The sequence below is a fragment of the Giraffa tippelskirchi genome, chromosome 10, assembly GCF_054371585.1.
Source record: "Giraffa tippelskirchi isolate mGirTip1 chromosome 10, T2T-mGirTip1v1.2.pri, whole genome shotgun sequence".
NCBI classification, from domain to species: domain Eukaryota; kingdom Metazoa; phylum Chordata; class Mammalia; order Artiodactyla; family Giraffidae; genus Giraffa; species Giraffa tippelskirchi.
Window position 1 is genome coordinate 148,762,745 of NC_137284.1, and position 15,266 is coordinate 148,778,010.

The 15,266-nt window shown below is 39.4% G+C and overlaps 1 protein-coding gene across 1 annotated transcript; it reads right to left on the reverse strand.

Moving 5' to 3' along the window:
• Nucleotides 1-2,324: 2,324 nt before the first annotated feature.
• LOC145523244 (serine protease 1) lies at nt 2,325-6,239 on the reverse strand. Its single transcript, XM_081533207.1, has 5 exons — nt 6,200-6,239; nt 4,669-4,828; nt 3,990-4,247; nt 3,011-3,143; nt 2,325-2,474 (listed from the first exon to the last, which is right to left on the reverse strand). The coding sequence occupies exons 1-5, from the start codon at nt 6,237-6,239 to the stop codon at nt 2,325-2,327; spliced, it is 741 nt and encodes a 246-aa protein (XP_081389333.1).
• Between the last annotated feature and the right edge of the window lie 9,027 nt (nt 6,240-15,266).

A 15,266-nucleotide genomic window follows, 5' to 3' on the forward strand; every position in this document is an offset into this window, starting at 1 on the left:
GACGCTGGACAGTCAGTATATAGAATGAGAGAAGAAATCAAGCCCTATATTTTCAGAAGTTACATAATAGAAACTGAGCTTTGCATCATCCCATAGAGGTCTTAAGGGTTGGAGCCAAGGCTGACCCTTATTTTCTTGACTCTGAATACAGTGCATTCTCTTCATACTCCTTTTCCTCCTGTCCAACAAGTTGAGGTTATTTTGCACCTGAAAACAGCCATTTTTGTGGGGGGCATTATCTAAGAGTCCATACTAGAATGTTCGCACTGTGTCGTATTGACTGTGAGTGCGGTCCTCATTGAGAGAGAAGGAAATAAGACAGCTGTTTTGTGACAAGAGAAAGACAAAATTTTCTTTACTTCCCTATCTTTCTGTTGAAAAAGAAATAATTCCTGGAGTGAAATAATTTTAGGAGCTTTTCTTTATGAAGGAATGAAGGAAGAAAGGAAAAAGGGAGGGAGAGAAGAAAGGAAAAACAAGATACTATAGATCTGAGGGATATGCTTAAACTTGGAAATGGTCTGGGGGCAAAAACAAGATTTTTGGTGTAAAGATGTATCTCTAGGCTCTTTGTCTTGATAAAGGGGGAGGAGCATTTTGGTTCTGTCCAGAAGTTAACAGCATCAGAAAGGATGTGACTTAGGTAGACTCCGGGCCAGTTCACACGGGAGGCTGTCTGTTTCTAGCCAATAGGCAGATATTTTCAAACTCTGGCAAAATCGTGCAACTTTTTACTTTAATGTTATTTGAAGAAGGTCCAAAGTGGACACATCTCTGGGTACTTATCAAAAACTGAAACCAGGAATACAGTGGAGAGGAACCTAAGAGGGACAAGGGCCAGTGACATTGACCTGGAGCCCTGTTGGTACATGTGGGTTGACCCCAGGTCTTGTTTTGCTAGGGACAGTTCTGGTTTATGCATGCTGCCTTGGGGGCAAGTGTCAACTGTGCCATCTTTCCTTTTCAAAAATGTCCCAGTTTGATCACTGAATTACATGGTTGCCCTGGTTACATAGCATGGTCTCAGATAATCTTCAGAAGTGGATGAGTGAGGGAGAGGTAGGGTTAGAGTTTGCTGTTATCTGCTGCATGTTCTTTGTCTCTAACGGGAGTTGAAATGTATAGAAGTAGACCACATATGGTTAAGAGTGAAATATTTCTAACAGAGTAATGCACACATTCTGCTCTCAATGTGCATATTCCTTCTCTTCAGATTTGTAAAAGGTTATTTCTTGTAATACAGAATTTTATCTAATATCAAAGCTTCCCAGCCTCCTGAACTATGAAAAATTAATATTTGTGGTGTAAGCCACCTAGTCTATCTTTCTTTGTTATAGCAGCTCAAACCAAGTTACATAATACACATCCTTCACCTTATCTCTGGGATGGCAAATGTTTCCCCCTTTCAAACTTCTTCCACCTGATCCAATGATTTCATGCTCAAACCCCATTAGATTTTTCCCTTGATCCATACCACATTTGCACAGGAACAACACGCTCCAAATATTCTCTGGATGACCCAGGCAACAATGGAGAGTTCAAGGAGGGCTGAAGGACAGAGAACACACCTGTGGCCAAGACTTTTATGTCCTCAGAGTAACAGATCTATTTTTGGCAAATGTATCTGCATTTGTACCTTTTTTGCTTGCTGTTCAAAATAGTACATGGTTTAGGCTGGGGTTTGGGAGGTCTACTTTGAGAGAGTGGTACAGATTTCCAGCAGAAATCATGCCTGCCATAGCAATAAAATTCCAGACAGAAACAAGAATATCTTGGAGAATAAAAGAAATAGGTAGGTAAAACCTTGGAAAACACAAGATCTGTGATTATTTTTTAGGATCTGTGATTTTTAAAACACTCACCAGGGTCACAGCAGTAACAAAGTGATGGGACTAAGAACAGCAGAGAATTCATCTCAACTTGACTATGACTAGGCCAGTAACTCTGGGAAGTCAGTCTTAACATTATACATCTTAGTGTCATTATCTCTGTAAAAATGTGATGGTAACATAGACCCATACCCTTATTCATCTTAATAGCCTCAACATCCACACAGAGTTTGGCATATCGTAGATGAATATCAATTTATTATGATGAGATTGAATGAATGACTAAATCACCTTTCGAATTCCATCTTCACATAAGAGTTCAATTCTATGTCCACCATCTTCTCAACAGTCAGATTGAAGAGAAAGTATGTAAAAATCAACTAATTTTACTTGAACATATTTGGTTTTATAAATGATTTTATTTCAGTAGTGTTTTTCAGGATGGGAGGAAGGTGAAGCTGGCTGACAGGGAGGGTCACGGAGAGATGAAGCTGTTTAGTTGGAAGCGATGGTCTGCTGAATCCAGCTCACGTAGTTGCAGACCTTGGTGTAGACACCAGGTTTGTTTTTCTGAGCGCAGCCATAGCCCCAGGAGACAATGCCCTGAAGCTTTCCACTGCAGACCACAGGGCCACCGGAGTCACCCTGGGCAAGAAGGAAGAGCCAGTTAGAACTCCCAGCTCTGCCCAGAGGGAACAAAGGCTCAAAGGTGTACTTCCTTTCCCTGGGGACCACGTTTCCAAGTGCTGATCCTCTATGAAGCCCATCTCTTTCCCTGGGAAGTCAACTCTCATTCTCCACACTATACTCCTATTCTTCTCCTCCCTCCTTCTCTCTCCCCTTTTTCCTCAACTGCAGGTCTGTGAGGCCAAGGAGAGATGAGGAATAGGAAGTTCGATGCTGCTCATCTAGCCAGGCTCCTTTAAAAGTTCCCTGCTCCTACATCACTCCTCAGAAAGGCACCAGGATATACTGTTTGCACACGATCTGTGCATCTTTTCCCCTGAACCTTAACCATTAATATGGCAAAAAGAAAACTTGTTTTTTATCCCCAGCCTATCCTGAGCCCTCATAATCCGTCCCAGAGACAGCTTTTCAATGTTCTGAGTTTCAGGAACTGGAAAATGCGGTGGAGATACGTGAGGCTGAGCTGGAAGGACAAGGAGTCCAAAGCAACTCACCTGGCAGGAGTCCTTTCCGCCCTCCAGGTAGCCCGCACAGAACATGTTGCTGGTGATCTGGCCTGGGTAGGCACTTTCGCAAGAGCTGTCCGATAGGATGGGAGCCTTCAGACACTGCAGGACATCAGGGTAGCTGGCTGTTGGGGACAAGATTGAAAAGAGAAGAGGATTACCCACACAATCTGGGAAATATCTTTCTCAGTACCTCTCCCCATCTTCCCAATATTCCCATTCCTTCCCTCCAATTGCCAGTAACTTCTGTTTTGGAAGAACAACCGTGATCTGGAGGGTCTTCCAAATGGCTTTAGTCAGCAAATTGTTCTCTCCCTAATACTAGTATCAGTGACCACATATCTTCAACCTAGAGACTTTATTCGGAGAAGGCAATGGCACCCCACTCCAGTACTCTTGCCTGGAAAATCCCATGGACGGAGGAGCCTGGTGGGCTGCAGTCCATGGGGTCGCTAAGAGTCGGACACGACTGAGCGACTTCACTTTCACTTTTCACTTTCATGCACTGGAGAAGGAAATGGCAACCCACTCCAGTGTTCTTGCCTGGAGAATCCCAGGGACGTGGGAGCCTGGTGGACTGCCGTCTATGGGGTCGCACAGAGTCGGACACGACTGAAGCCACTTAGCAGCAGCAGCAGCAGCAGCAGCAGAGACTTTATTTCTGAAGCAGGGCTATACTTGGAGCAGTTCCAACCTCAGCCTCTGTTCTCTGTACCTCCTCATTCCTTGCTCCTCTGCAAATCACTATTCATATTTCAGCTGCATACCTGGCAACTTTACCATAGTCCTTTCTTTCTGTGTTGTCAGGCAGAGGGATCCTGCACGTTTCAGTTATATATCCTAAGACTCCACAGAAGCCCCTCTCCTCTGGGAACGCTGCCTTGAATGACAGCTAGGGCTACCTGACCCTGAACATGGCTTTCGCCTCCAGGATTCTCAGACCTGGTGACCGGGTTCCGAGTGAGACTTACTGCCACTGCTTTTGGTGTTGCCCCAGCCGGAGATGAGACACTGGGTGCCAGCCGAGGCACAGGATGTCGGCAGAGAGACCGAGGCTACTCGGCTGTTGAGAGTGGCAGCTGATTTCAGTTTAATCAACATGATGTCGTTATTCAAGGTGTTTTCATTGTAGCTGGGATGGACGATGCTCTTGGATGCGCTGATGAATTGCTCATTGCCCTCAACGACATTAATGTTGTCTTCTCCCAGACGCACTTGGATTCCGCTGGATCAAAGGATGACAAGTTCTCTAAGCCTCTGGGGTGAGGGCCTCCCCCTCCCAGTGCAGCCCAGTCTTGAGCATAAGCACAGACAGAGGGCCCTTGTAGCGTACACGCACACACGCACACTCATCTCCTGCATCTCCTGCATTGGCAGGGCGATTCTTTACCACTGAGCCACCTGGGAAAGAGCTATGTTAGGATACTCTAGACATATTTATCCACTCTGTATTTTTATTCCTGTGTCTTTACTGCCTTCATTTGGAAGGCCTCAATGCATACAGTGTCTGGTGGGGGCGTATAATGAGGTCTTGGAATCTGAATGCTCCCCCTCAAGCATGACTCTATAGTTTACCCTGATTGTCTTTGGCATGGCTGGGGATGACTTGGTTTCAGAGAACAGGGCTGTGAGTACTGGTTACTTACGACTTGTAGCAGTGAGCCGCAGACACCACCCACTGGCTGCTGATGAGGGAGCCCCCGCAGAAGTGGTAGCCAGAGTTCAGGGACACCTGGTAGGGGACAGTATTTGCCCCACAGGTGTAGCCCCCGACGATCTTGTCATCATCGTCCACGGGGAAAGCAACTGACAGAGAAAAGTTGGAAACTATATGAAGAACTGATCCATTGTGGAATTTCTACTCAGCAGCAAGGTTTTGCAGATGAACCAGGAAAAGATAAATCATGTTCTCTTTTGATGCCTAATCAGGAAACTGTGATTTACGTATAATTGTTTTCATAATCTTATTCTATCACATTTGCTTCTTACACTATTATAAGTATCTAACTTTTAGGTTTTAATGCTTTAAATGTGATCAATATAATGATTTTTACATTTGTAACATACATACACACAAATAAGAGACTCCTTACATAATAAATGTCTTGAAGCCCACTACTTGAGGTTACAAAGAATACTTTTTACACAAAACCCTGATGAGCAGACATTTAAGTATGTGTTCAATAAAACTTTGGGGTCACCATCATTATGTTTATTTGTAGAGTTCAATATAGGATAAATACCACATGAAGTAACAGAAAGGAAACTTTTAAATGCCATCTGAGAATGTTCTGATCTGAAAGTAATGGAGAGTTTTATTCTTCTGTTCCCCAAGTGTTTTCTTGGTTCTTGCCAATGTTCATCAAATGATTTCATAGAACATTATAAGGTGGGTCTCTCCAATGTTTCCCCTCATCCCAATTGTCTATCTAATGATTTAAATTTATTCAACACTGTAAAGTCGTGACTACTGAGTTGTTATGTTTTCTAAGGACTCCAATATCAGAGATTGTTACATGTACCCTATTATCTATGTATTTTAAAGTAATTTTAAGAAAGACATTTCCTGGTATATAGATAGGTGAAATGAATTTACAAATATGCAATTTGAGAAAATAATGTAGTAGGTATTAATTCTGTAAAAATTAGTAGTATAAAAATAGAAATAGTAATTTTCTATTTCCTTTCATGATTGCATGACATGTCATATTATATCAGAGAGATATCATTAGTGAAGATGTGGTAAAATCCAGACCAAAGCTTTTATTCATGAGAAATACAGTGTCTTTGCCTGTTGAGATCCCACTTAAGGTGCTCTTTAGTATAGAAGAGATGTGATGCTCACAAGATTAGTCCCAATTATTAAATGCAGATCCTTAGAAAGGACAGAACATTTCCTTAACATTGACTATCACTTTTTTTTCACTGTTGCTTCATAGATACTACCTTGATGTTCAAGGCAAATTCTTCCTCTTAATATTTTCTGCGTTGATTACCCCTACTAACCATAATCTCTAACAAATGAGATTTAGTTATTTACATACATATGTACCATACACTGTTATTTCAACATCTTAAGCCTTTTGAGTACAGAGATTATATTCAACATCCATTGCTGTCTTACAGAGTAGAAAGCATAACGTTAAATTCATCATAGAACCTACTATCAAAACTTACCAGCAGCTCCCAGGAGAGCCAGAAAGATGAAGGTCTTCATGGTTGCTCACTGGTTCTGAACTAGGGACTAGGTTGCAGGGTTTCCATCCACAGCTATTTATATGTCCAGGTTTGTCTTTGACACCCATGGCCACAGGTGCCAGAAATGTGATTTCCCTGGAAAATCACAAATCCAAATTTAGAATTCCATGCCACTCTGAAGATAAGTCGGCAACCAATTTAAACATCTGCCTGTGTCCACTTTTCCAGAAGGTTATGGGAATGGAAGAAATGAGCCCACCTGGTGGACACTGCTCCTCAAAATAGAAAGTAAGTTAGAGTAAGGTCAAGAGTAAGGTCAAGAACAGGGCTACAGGTGGCCTGATTCCCAGACAGAAAATTTAGGTCCTTGGTTGTCTCAGGTGTGAACATTTATCCTGAGAACTACCCTAAATTCTACACCCTTAAAGTTTAACTAATATTGCTGACTTTACAATATATAATTTGTCTTGTAATAGCTCTGGCCTTGTATATCTATGTCAATATTTCATTATTAATAGGAACACTTGTTCCAATGAGAAGAATAAAATCATTATGATTTGAAATCAATATAGATCAAAAAAGCTAGGAGAAAAGTACAAAAAAGTACAAAGTGAAGTTGCTCAGTTGTGTCCAACTCTTTGCAGTCCCATGGAACGTAGCCCACCAGGCTCCTCCATCCATGGAATTTTCCAGGCAAGTGTACTGGAGTGGGTTGTCATTTCCTTCTCCAGGGGATGTTTCCAATCCAGGGATTGAACCCAGGTCTTCCGCATTGCAGGCAGATGCTTTAGCGTCTGATCTACCAAGAAAGTCAGCTAGGAGAAAGAATGATTTTCAATATTATATATATATTATATTATATATATTATACATATTATATATATTATACATATTATATATTATATAAATATTATAAATATATAATGTAATTATATGTAAGTATTATAAATATATACTATAATTATATATAAATATATATAATAATATATTTATATTATATATTTACATATAATTATATTATGTATTTATAGATATTATATAATAAATATACTATAATAATATATATAAATATAATTATATATAAATATTATGTAATATATATGTAATATTACATATATTGCATATATATTACATATATTATTTAATGTATAATATTTTAATATATACTATATAATATGTATATAATATATAATATATAAATATTATATAATAAATATAACATTATATTTATATGATATATAATATACATTTACATATTTATATAAATGTATATATTTATATAAATATAAATATTGTATTTATATTATATAATAAACAGAATAAATATAATAGATATATAAAAATATTTTAAATAAATAATTATGTATACATATTATATAATACATATATATTATATTTATAATATATAATATATAATATCTATATTATATATTATATATATTATTATATTTACATTATATATTATAATAATGAATATTATAAATATATTTAAAATATTATAAATATACAATATAATTATATATAAATATTATATAATGTATTATATATAATATAATATATAAATATATTATATATAGTATATAATATAATATATATATAATGTATAATATATAATATTATATATAATAGTTATATATATTATATATATTATATATAATAATATATTAATTAATTAATATATTAGTAATATGTTACATATTTATATATAATATATTATATGTGATATATTATATATATTATATTATAAATATTATAAAATTATATTATATATAAATAATTATATATTATATATGTAATATTTATTGCATATAAACAATTTATATTTATCTGGAATTGCTATTTAACAGGCATATTTTAAATACTTAACCTATGTTATTTAGTAAACCTCATGACAACACTTTAAGACACCCATTATTATTCCTTCTTAACCAATGGGAAAATACATACACAAAAGTATGAAGGACTTTGCCAAAATCACAAAGGAAGCACATGGCAAGGTCAAGATTCCATCCCAGGAAATCCGGTGTCAGCATTTGCGCTCTTAAGAACTGCGTAACACTTCCCTAGTCAGTTCACCCATATCTAGAGATCACAAAATACAGAATTCTTGGCCAATGAAAAGACAATGGACTTATTGAGTGCTTACTGTGTATCAGACACTACAGTTGGGATTTTCCATAGAGCAAATCATTCTGTCCTTAAAAACAAATTTTTAAGTGTTATGCTGTAACTTTTGCCATTTTCTGGATGGGATGGTTGAAGTTTAGATAAGGTGTTTTTCTCAAATTTTCAATACTATGAAGTAGTCAATACAGGGTTCAAACACAGCCCTTTCACTTCAGGGTGTATGGCATCACAGTGGATGCCATACACATAGTCAAGGAGAACAATCTAAACTCTATCAAAATAAGGCATGACTCAAAGGGGTATATGGAATTCTTGGTGGTGTTGTTCAGTCGATCAGTTGTGTCTGACTGTTTGTGACCCCATGGACTGCAGCACACCAGGCTTCCCTGTCCTTTACAATCTCCCAGAGCTTGCTCAAACTCACGTCCATTGAGTCAGTGATGCCATCTAACCATCTTCATCCTCTGTCGTCCCCTTCTCTTACTGCCTTCAATCATTCCCAGCATCGGGGTCTTTTCGAATGAGTCAGCTCTTCGCATCAGGTGGCCAAAGTATTGGCACTTTAGCTTCAGCATCAGTCCTTCCAATGAATATTCGGGATTGATTTCCTTTAGGACTGACTCGTTTGATCTCCTTGCTGTCCAAGGGACTCTCAAGGGTCTTTTCCAACAACACAGTTCAAAAGCATCAATTATTCGGCCCTCAGCCTTCTTTATGGTCCAACTCTCACATCCATACATGACTACTAGAAAAACCATAGCTTTGACTCTGCAGACCTTTGTAGGGCAATGTCTCTGCTTTTTAATATGCTGTCTAGGTTTGTCATAGCTTTTCTTACAAGGAGCTTTTCTTCCAAATTAAAAGATTCCAAGGATCTTTTAATTTCATGGTTGCAGTCACCATCTGCAGTGATTTTGGAGCTCAAGAAAATAAAGTCTGTCACTGTTTCCACACTTGTCCCATCTATTTGCCATGAAGTGATGGGACTGGATGTTCAGTTCAGTTCAGTTCAGTTGCTCAGTCGTGTCTGACTCTTTGCGACCCCACGAACTGCAGCACGCCAGGCTTCCCTATCCATCACCAACTCCCGGAGTCCACCCAAACCCATGTCCATTGAGTCAGTGATGCCATCCAACCATCTCATCCTCTGTCGTCCCCTTCTCCTCCTGCCCCCTATCTTTCCTAGCATTAGGATCTTCTCCACTGAGTCAACTCTTCGCAAAGTATTGGAGTTTCAGCTTCAGCATCAGTCCTTCCAATGAACACCCAGGACTGATCTCCTTTAGGATGGACAGGTTGGATCTCCTTGCAGTCCAAGGGACTCTCAAGAGTCTTCTCTAACACCACAATTCAAAAGCATCAATTCTTCTGCGCTCAGCTTTCTTTATAGTCCAACTCTCACATCCATACATCATGACAACTGGAAAAACCATAGCCTTGACTAGACAGATCTTTGCTGGCAAAGTAATGTCTCTGCTTTTTAATATACTGTCTAGTTTGGTCATAACCTTCCTTCCAAGGAGCAAGTGTCTTTTAATTTCATGGCTGCAATAATCATCTGCAGTGATTTTGGAGCCCAAAAAAATAAAGTCAGCCACTGTTTCCACTGTTTCCCCATCTATTTGCCATGAAGTGATGGGACCAGATGCCATGATCTTAGTTTTCTGAATGTTGAGCTTTAAGCCAACTTTTTGACTCTCCTCTTTCACTTTCATCAAGAGGCTCTTTAGTTCTTCTTCACTTTCTGCCATAAGGGTGGTGTCATCTGCTTATCTGAGGTTATTGATATTTCTCCCGGCATTCTTGATTCCAGCTTGTGCTTCCTCCAGACCAGCATTTCTCATGATGTACTCTGCATAAATATAAGTTAAATAAGTAGGGTGACAATATAGAGCCTTGACGTACTCCTTTTCCTACTTGGAACCAGTCTGTTGTTCCATGTCCAGTTCTAACTGTTGCTTTCTGACCTGCATACAGATTTCTCAAGAGGCAGGTCAGGTGGTCTGGTATTCCCAACTCTTTTGGAATATTCCACAGTTTATTGTGATCCACACAGTCAAAGGCTTTGGTATAGTCAATAAAGCAGAAATAGATATTTTTCTGGAACTCTCTTGCTTTTTCGATGATCCAGCGGATGTTGGCAATTTGATCTCTGATTCCTCTGCCTTTTCTAAAACCAGCTTGAACATCTGGAATTTCACAGTTCATGTATTGCTGAAGCCTGGCTTGGAAAATTTTGAGCATTACTTTACTAACATGGGAGATGAGTGCAATTGTGCTGTCGTTTGTGCATTCTTTGGCATTGCCTTTCTCTGGGATTGGAATGAAAACTGACCTTTTCCAGTCCTGTGTCTTAAACCAGCTTTTTCACTCTCCTCTTTCATCTTCATCACGAATATCTTTAGTTCCTCTTTGCTTTCTGCTGTAAGGGTGGTGTCATCTGCATATCTGAGGTTATTGATATTTCTCTCTGCAACCTTGATTCCAGCCCGTGCCTCATCTAGTCTGGCATCTGACATGATGTACTCTGTATATAAGTTAAATAAGCAGAGTGACAATGGAATTATAGAAATTCTAGATAATGCAAGAAATGGGTTGTTGGAGGAGGAATTATCAAAATTGTTGGGATAGGGCAGATGTTTCCAGAATAAGTGAATCTAAGTGAGAACTAACTTCTACCTAGATACAGGCATTCTACACCAAACAATACATCTGAATGCCATACTAGGATGTCAGTTCTTCTTTAGCAAGTTGTCACCCCTGAAGTAGTTTCTATGTCTTTCATAGTTGAAATTTTTCTGATATGAAGATGACTTAGTAGAGGGCAGAGTTTCTCAATTCTGGCACTATTGATAATATGAGCCTGATCATTGTTATGGGGTGTTGGCATGCACAATGTAGGATATTTATCAGCATCCCTGGCCTTTAGTTCCAAGTAGCACTAGTTCTTCCCCCAGTTCAGTTCAGTTCAGTTGCTCAGTCATGTCCGTCTCTTTGTTACCCCATGGACTGCAGTACACCAGGCTTCCCTGTCCATCACCAATTCCCAGAGCTTGCTCAAACTCATGTCCATCGAGTCGGCGATGCCATCCAACTATCTCTTCGCTCAGTTACAACAACCAAAATGTCTCCAGACATTTCCATATGTCCCCTGGGGGAAGGGGGGGGGTGTCCAAATCAACCCATCTGAGAATGACAGAACTAATTAGAAAAGATGAGGATGTGCCTTGTGCTCTAGGACTATACTATATTGTCCCTAATTGAACTCAGTAACCACTGAGCACGTGGTACACAAGTCAGGAAGCTAACATTCACTGATTCCTAAAAATCAAGAAATACAAAGGAGTTAAGGGGAGAACCAGGTCCAGAATAAGGACCGCGGTATCTTCTCATCCTGTTTAATTACCTTCCATTGTTGACACCTCCGCAATGAGGTGTTGGGTGTTGTGTAATTCTACATCACCCCTGAAACTTCCCCCAAACCTCATTAGGGATCTTAACCCATACTGAAAACAGAGCATCCTAGAGAAGAGTTTGCACAAAAATTGGCTTTTATGCTGCTACATCCTAGAGGGCTCCCTGGACTTTATCACTTGGACCCATTCTATTCGGAAGGTAAAGAGTAAGGGTTGCCAGCTAAGGATCAATTGCAAACTCCCAACTAAACACCTTGAGGCCAAAGAACATGGACCTAGCTGGCTGCATTGTGATGATTCTTCACTCATCTTCAGCAGTAGTGAAGGTGGGAAGAAAATGCCAAGTGATGTTTTCTAGATTTCAGTAGTTCCCATACAACTCTCACATGTACACCACTTAGCACAGTGCTTGTACTGTAGTTACAGTCTCATTTTCAAATTACACTTCTTTTCCTGAGTCTCCTCTTAAATAAGACATTGATATTTTATGTGTTAGTGAATTTTAAACTAATACACAATAAAATGAATGCGTGCTATTTTTTTAAAAGCTATTTAGATAAAATGGTCACCTGTGAACTACTTAAAATCATGCTGAAAACTTCTAATGATGCACATATGAACATAATACCAGACAGATGTTTGGACAGCATTCAGTTCAGTTCAATCACTCAGTCGTGTCCGACTCTTTGCGACCCCATGGACTGAAGCACACCAGACTTTCCTGTCCATCACCAACTCCCAGAGCTTACTCAAACTCATGTCCATCGCGTCGGTGATGCCATCCAACCATCTCATCCTCTGTTGTCCCCTTCTCCTCCCACCTTCAATCTTTCCCAGCATCAGGGGCTTTTCAGATGAGTCAGTTCTTAGCATCAGGTGGCCAAAGTATTGGACAGCATTAATGTGGGAAAAACCAAGGATAACTGATGATGGTGATGCCTGTGAGTGGGAGGAGACGGGAGCAGAGTAGACCTGAAAGAGCTTTGTATTCTAAGTGAAAGTCACTAAGAGAAAGCTCTGTGTGGAAGAGGTTAGTGGAATACTGGATCCATGTGAGGTGTCTCTGTATCTACGTATGCATGTTTTTCATTTATGTAAAGTGGGTGAACAAGTCTGAGAAAGACGTCCTTGCATGATTGTGTGGGAGTTTGGAAACTCAAGGTCTTTTATACTTCTGAGATGCTGAAAACTTTCTATGAAGTTTGACCCTGGAGATAGGACTGAAAATTCCCAAACTCAATAAATATTCTTGTCTGCACCTTATGTGTGCAAACCTCCTGTTCTCAATAACTTCAATGATTTCTCATTTAGGATCAACACAGAACATGCCATAACGTGTGGTGATTCTCCTTCTTCAAACTCTTCCCATAAAAGAACCATAAGCTATGTATGGGGAATATACATATTTTTTTACCCCAAAGTGTGGATTGGTGTCTATACTACTTTTCCTAACCTCACACATATGGTGGCCCAAAGGCATGTGTCTGTATTAATTAATCTGTATTTTTTCATCTCTTTTTCCCATGCACATGGCATAGTGACCTTGGAGGGTTAAACTAGTGCCTAAATTGGAGGCTGACAAGGCCCCAGCAAATATGTTAACATTTGTATTGGCAGGAGCAACAGTCACTGGCCTCTAAAGGTAATTTATGCCCTTTCCCTCAATGAGTCTGTTTTTCCTTTTCCTTGGCCTCTTCTGCCATTTTCCTGGTTAATGCATCACCAGTCATCAAGGCTAAACTGGGCTGACTAGTTACCACTACAATGTGCGGGGAAATTTTATTAAGGATTCCTCTCCTTGAAAAAAGAGGTACTAAGTAACGTACTAAAAACTGAAGCAAACAATAAGGCAACAAAATACAAAAGGATCAAGGTTCACTGCATATGCTTTTGTAACACTCTTGGTACTGACCTGAGAGTCTGTGCTAAACTGAATTTCTAATTCTGCCATAAAGGAAATCACGGTTAGTGAACAGGATGTTCTTTTTTGATAAAGGAACCCTGGAAACAGGCTGAGTTTTCCTTGAGAGCCCTGCTCAAGGGTGGCAGTAGTTTGGGGACATTTCTACTCCAGTTTCATGTGTTTTCCCTCCACATTTTGGTTGCAGCATTGGCAACCTTGTTCTGTAAAAGGATAGCTAGTACATGCTTTAAGATTTGCAGGCAGTATGGTGTCTGTTACAGCTACTCTGCTTGGCCATGAGCAACTCTAAACAGTATGTGAAGGAGTGAGCACATACTGTGTTGCAGTACAAGCTCATTTACTAAAACAGGCTACAGGCCAGTTTGTTTCAGGGTCACAGTCTGTTGACCCTGCTTCAGAAGACAGGGATGAAACCATTAAATGCCCCACATCCAGACTTGAAGGCTTAGTGCTGAATAATTGATGCTTTCAAACTGTGGTGCTGGGGAAGACTCCTTGGACTGCAAGGAGATGAAAGCAGTCGATCCTAAAAGGAAATAAACCCTGGATATTCACGAGAAGGATGGATGCTGAAGCTGAAGCTCCAATACTTTGGCCACCTGATGCAAAGAGCCAGTTCATTAGAAAGGACCCTGATGCTGGGATAGATGGAGGGCAGGAGGAGAAGGGGATAACAGAGGACAAGATGGTTGAATAGCATCACTGACTCAGTGGACACGAGTTTGTGCAAACTCTGGGAGACAGTGAAAGACAGGGAAGCCTGGAGTGCTGCAGTCCATGGGCTCGCAAAGAGTCTGACACAACTGAGTGAGTGAACAGCAGCAAACATCCAGACTTGGAATTAAATGGTGCTCATTTTCAGTGAAATAAAATTAGAAATAAGATTTCTAATTTGCCTTCTAATTTGTTGCCTTTTCTTCAAGCAATATTTTAGGTAGAAAAGAAGAAGAGAGGGGTTGAGGATTTAGAGCCAGAATATTGGAGTGACAGAGAGCAGGGCAGGAAAAAGGAGATTCTGGCAGAAAGAGATCATTTTACCAAAGAAGCAGCAGTGACAACATATTGGAAAGGAGTATTTAGATCTGGGACCAGAGTTCTAGCCTTCATTCAGTCACTAGCCTTTTGCCTTTTTTTTTGTCCCTGAACTTTAATATCCTCATGGATAAAATTAATATCCACAGAAAAAGTTTGGTGAGATGCAGAGGTTAATATGATCTTTGATCCACATAATAGAATTTTGTTAAAGTGCCAACATAAATAAATCATATCTCTGTCAGAATTCACATTTCCATGCAAATTTTAAAAGTATTTGTTCTAGATCTGTGGGGAAAAAAAAAGTCATTGATATTTTGATAGAGATTGCACTGAATCTGTAGATTGCCTTGGGTAATTTGATCATTTTAACACTAGTGATGCTCCCAATCCAAGAACATAGAATATCTTTCCATCTGTTTGTATCATCTTTCTTTCACTCATGTCATAGTTTTCTGAATGTAGGTCTTTTGCACCTTTAGATAAGTTTATTCCTAGGGTGTTTTTTTTTTTATGTGATGGTAAATAGGATTGTTCCTTTAATTTC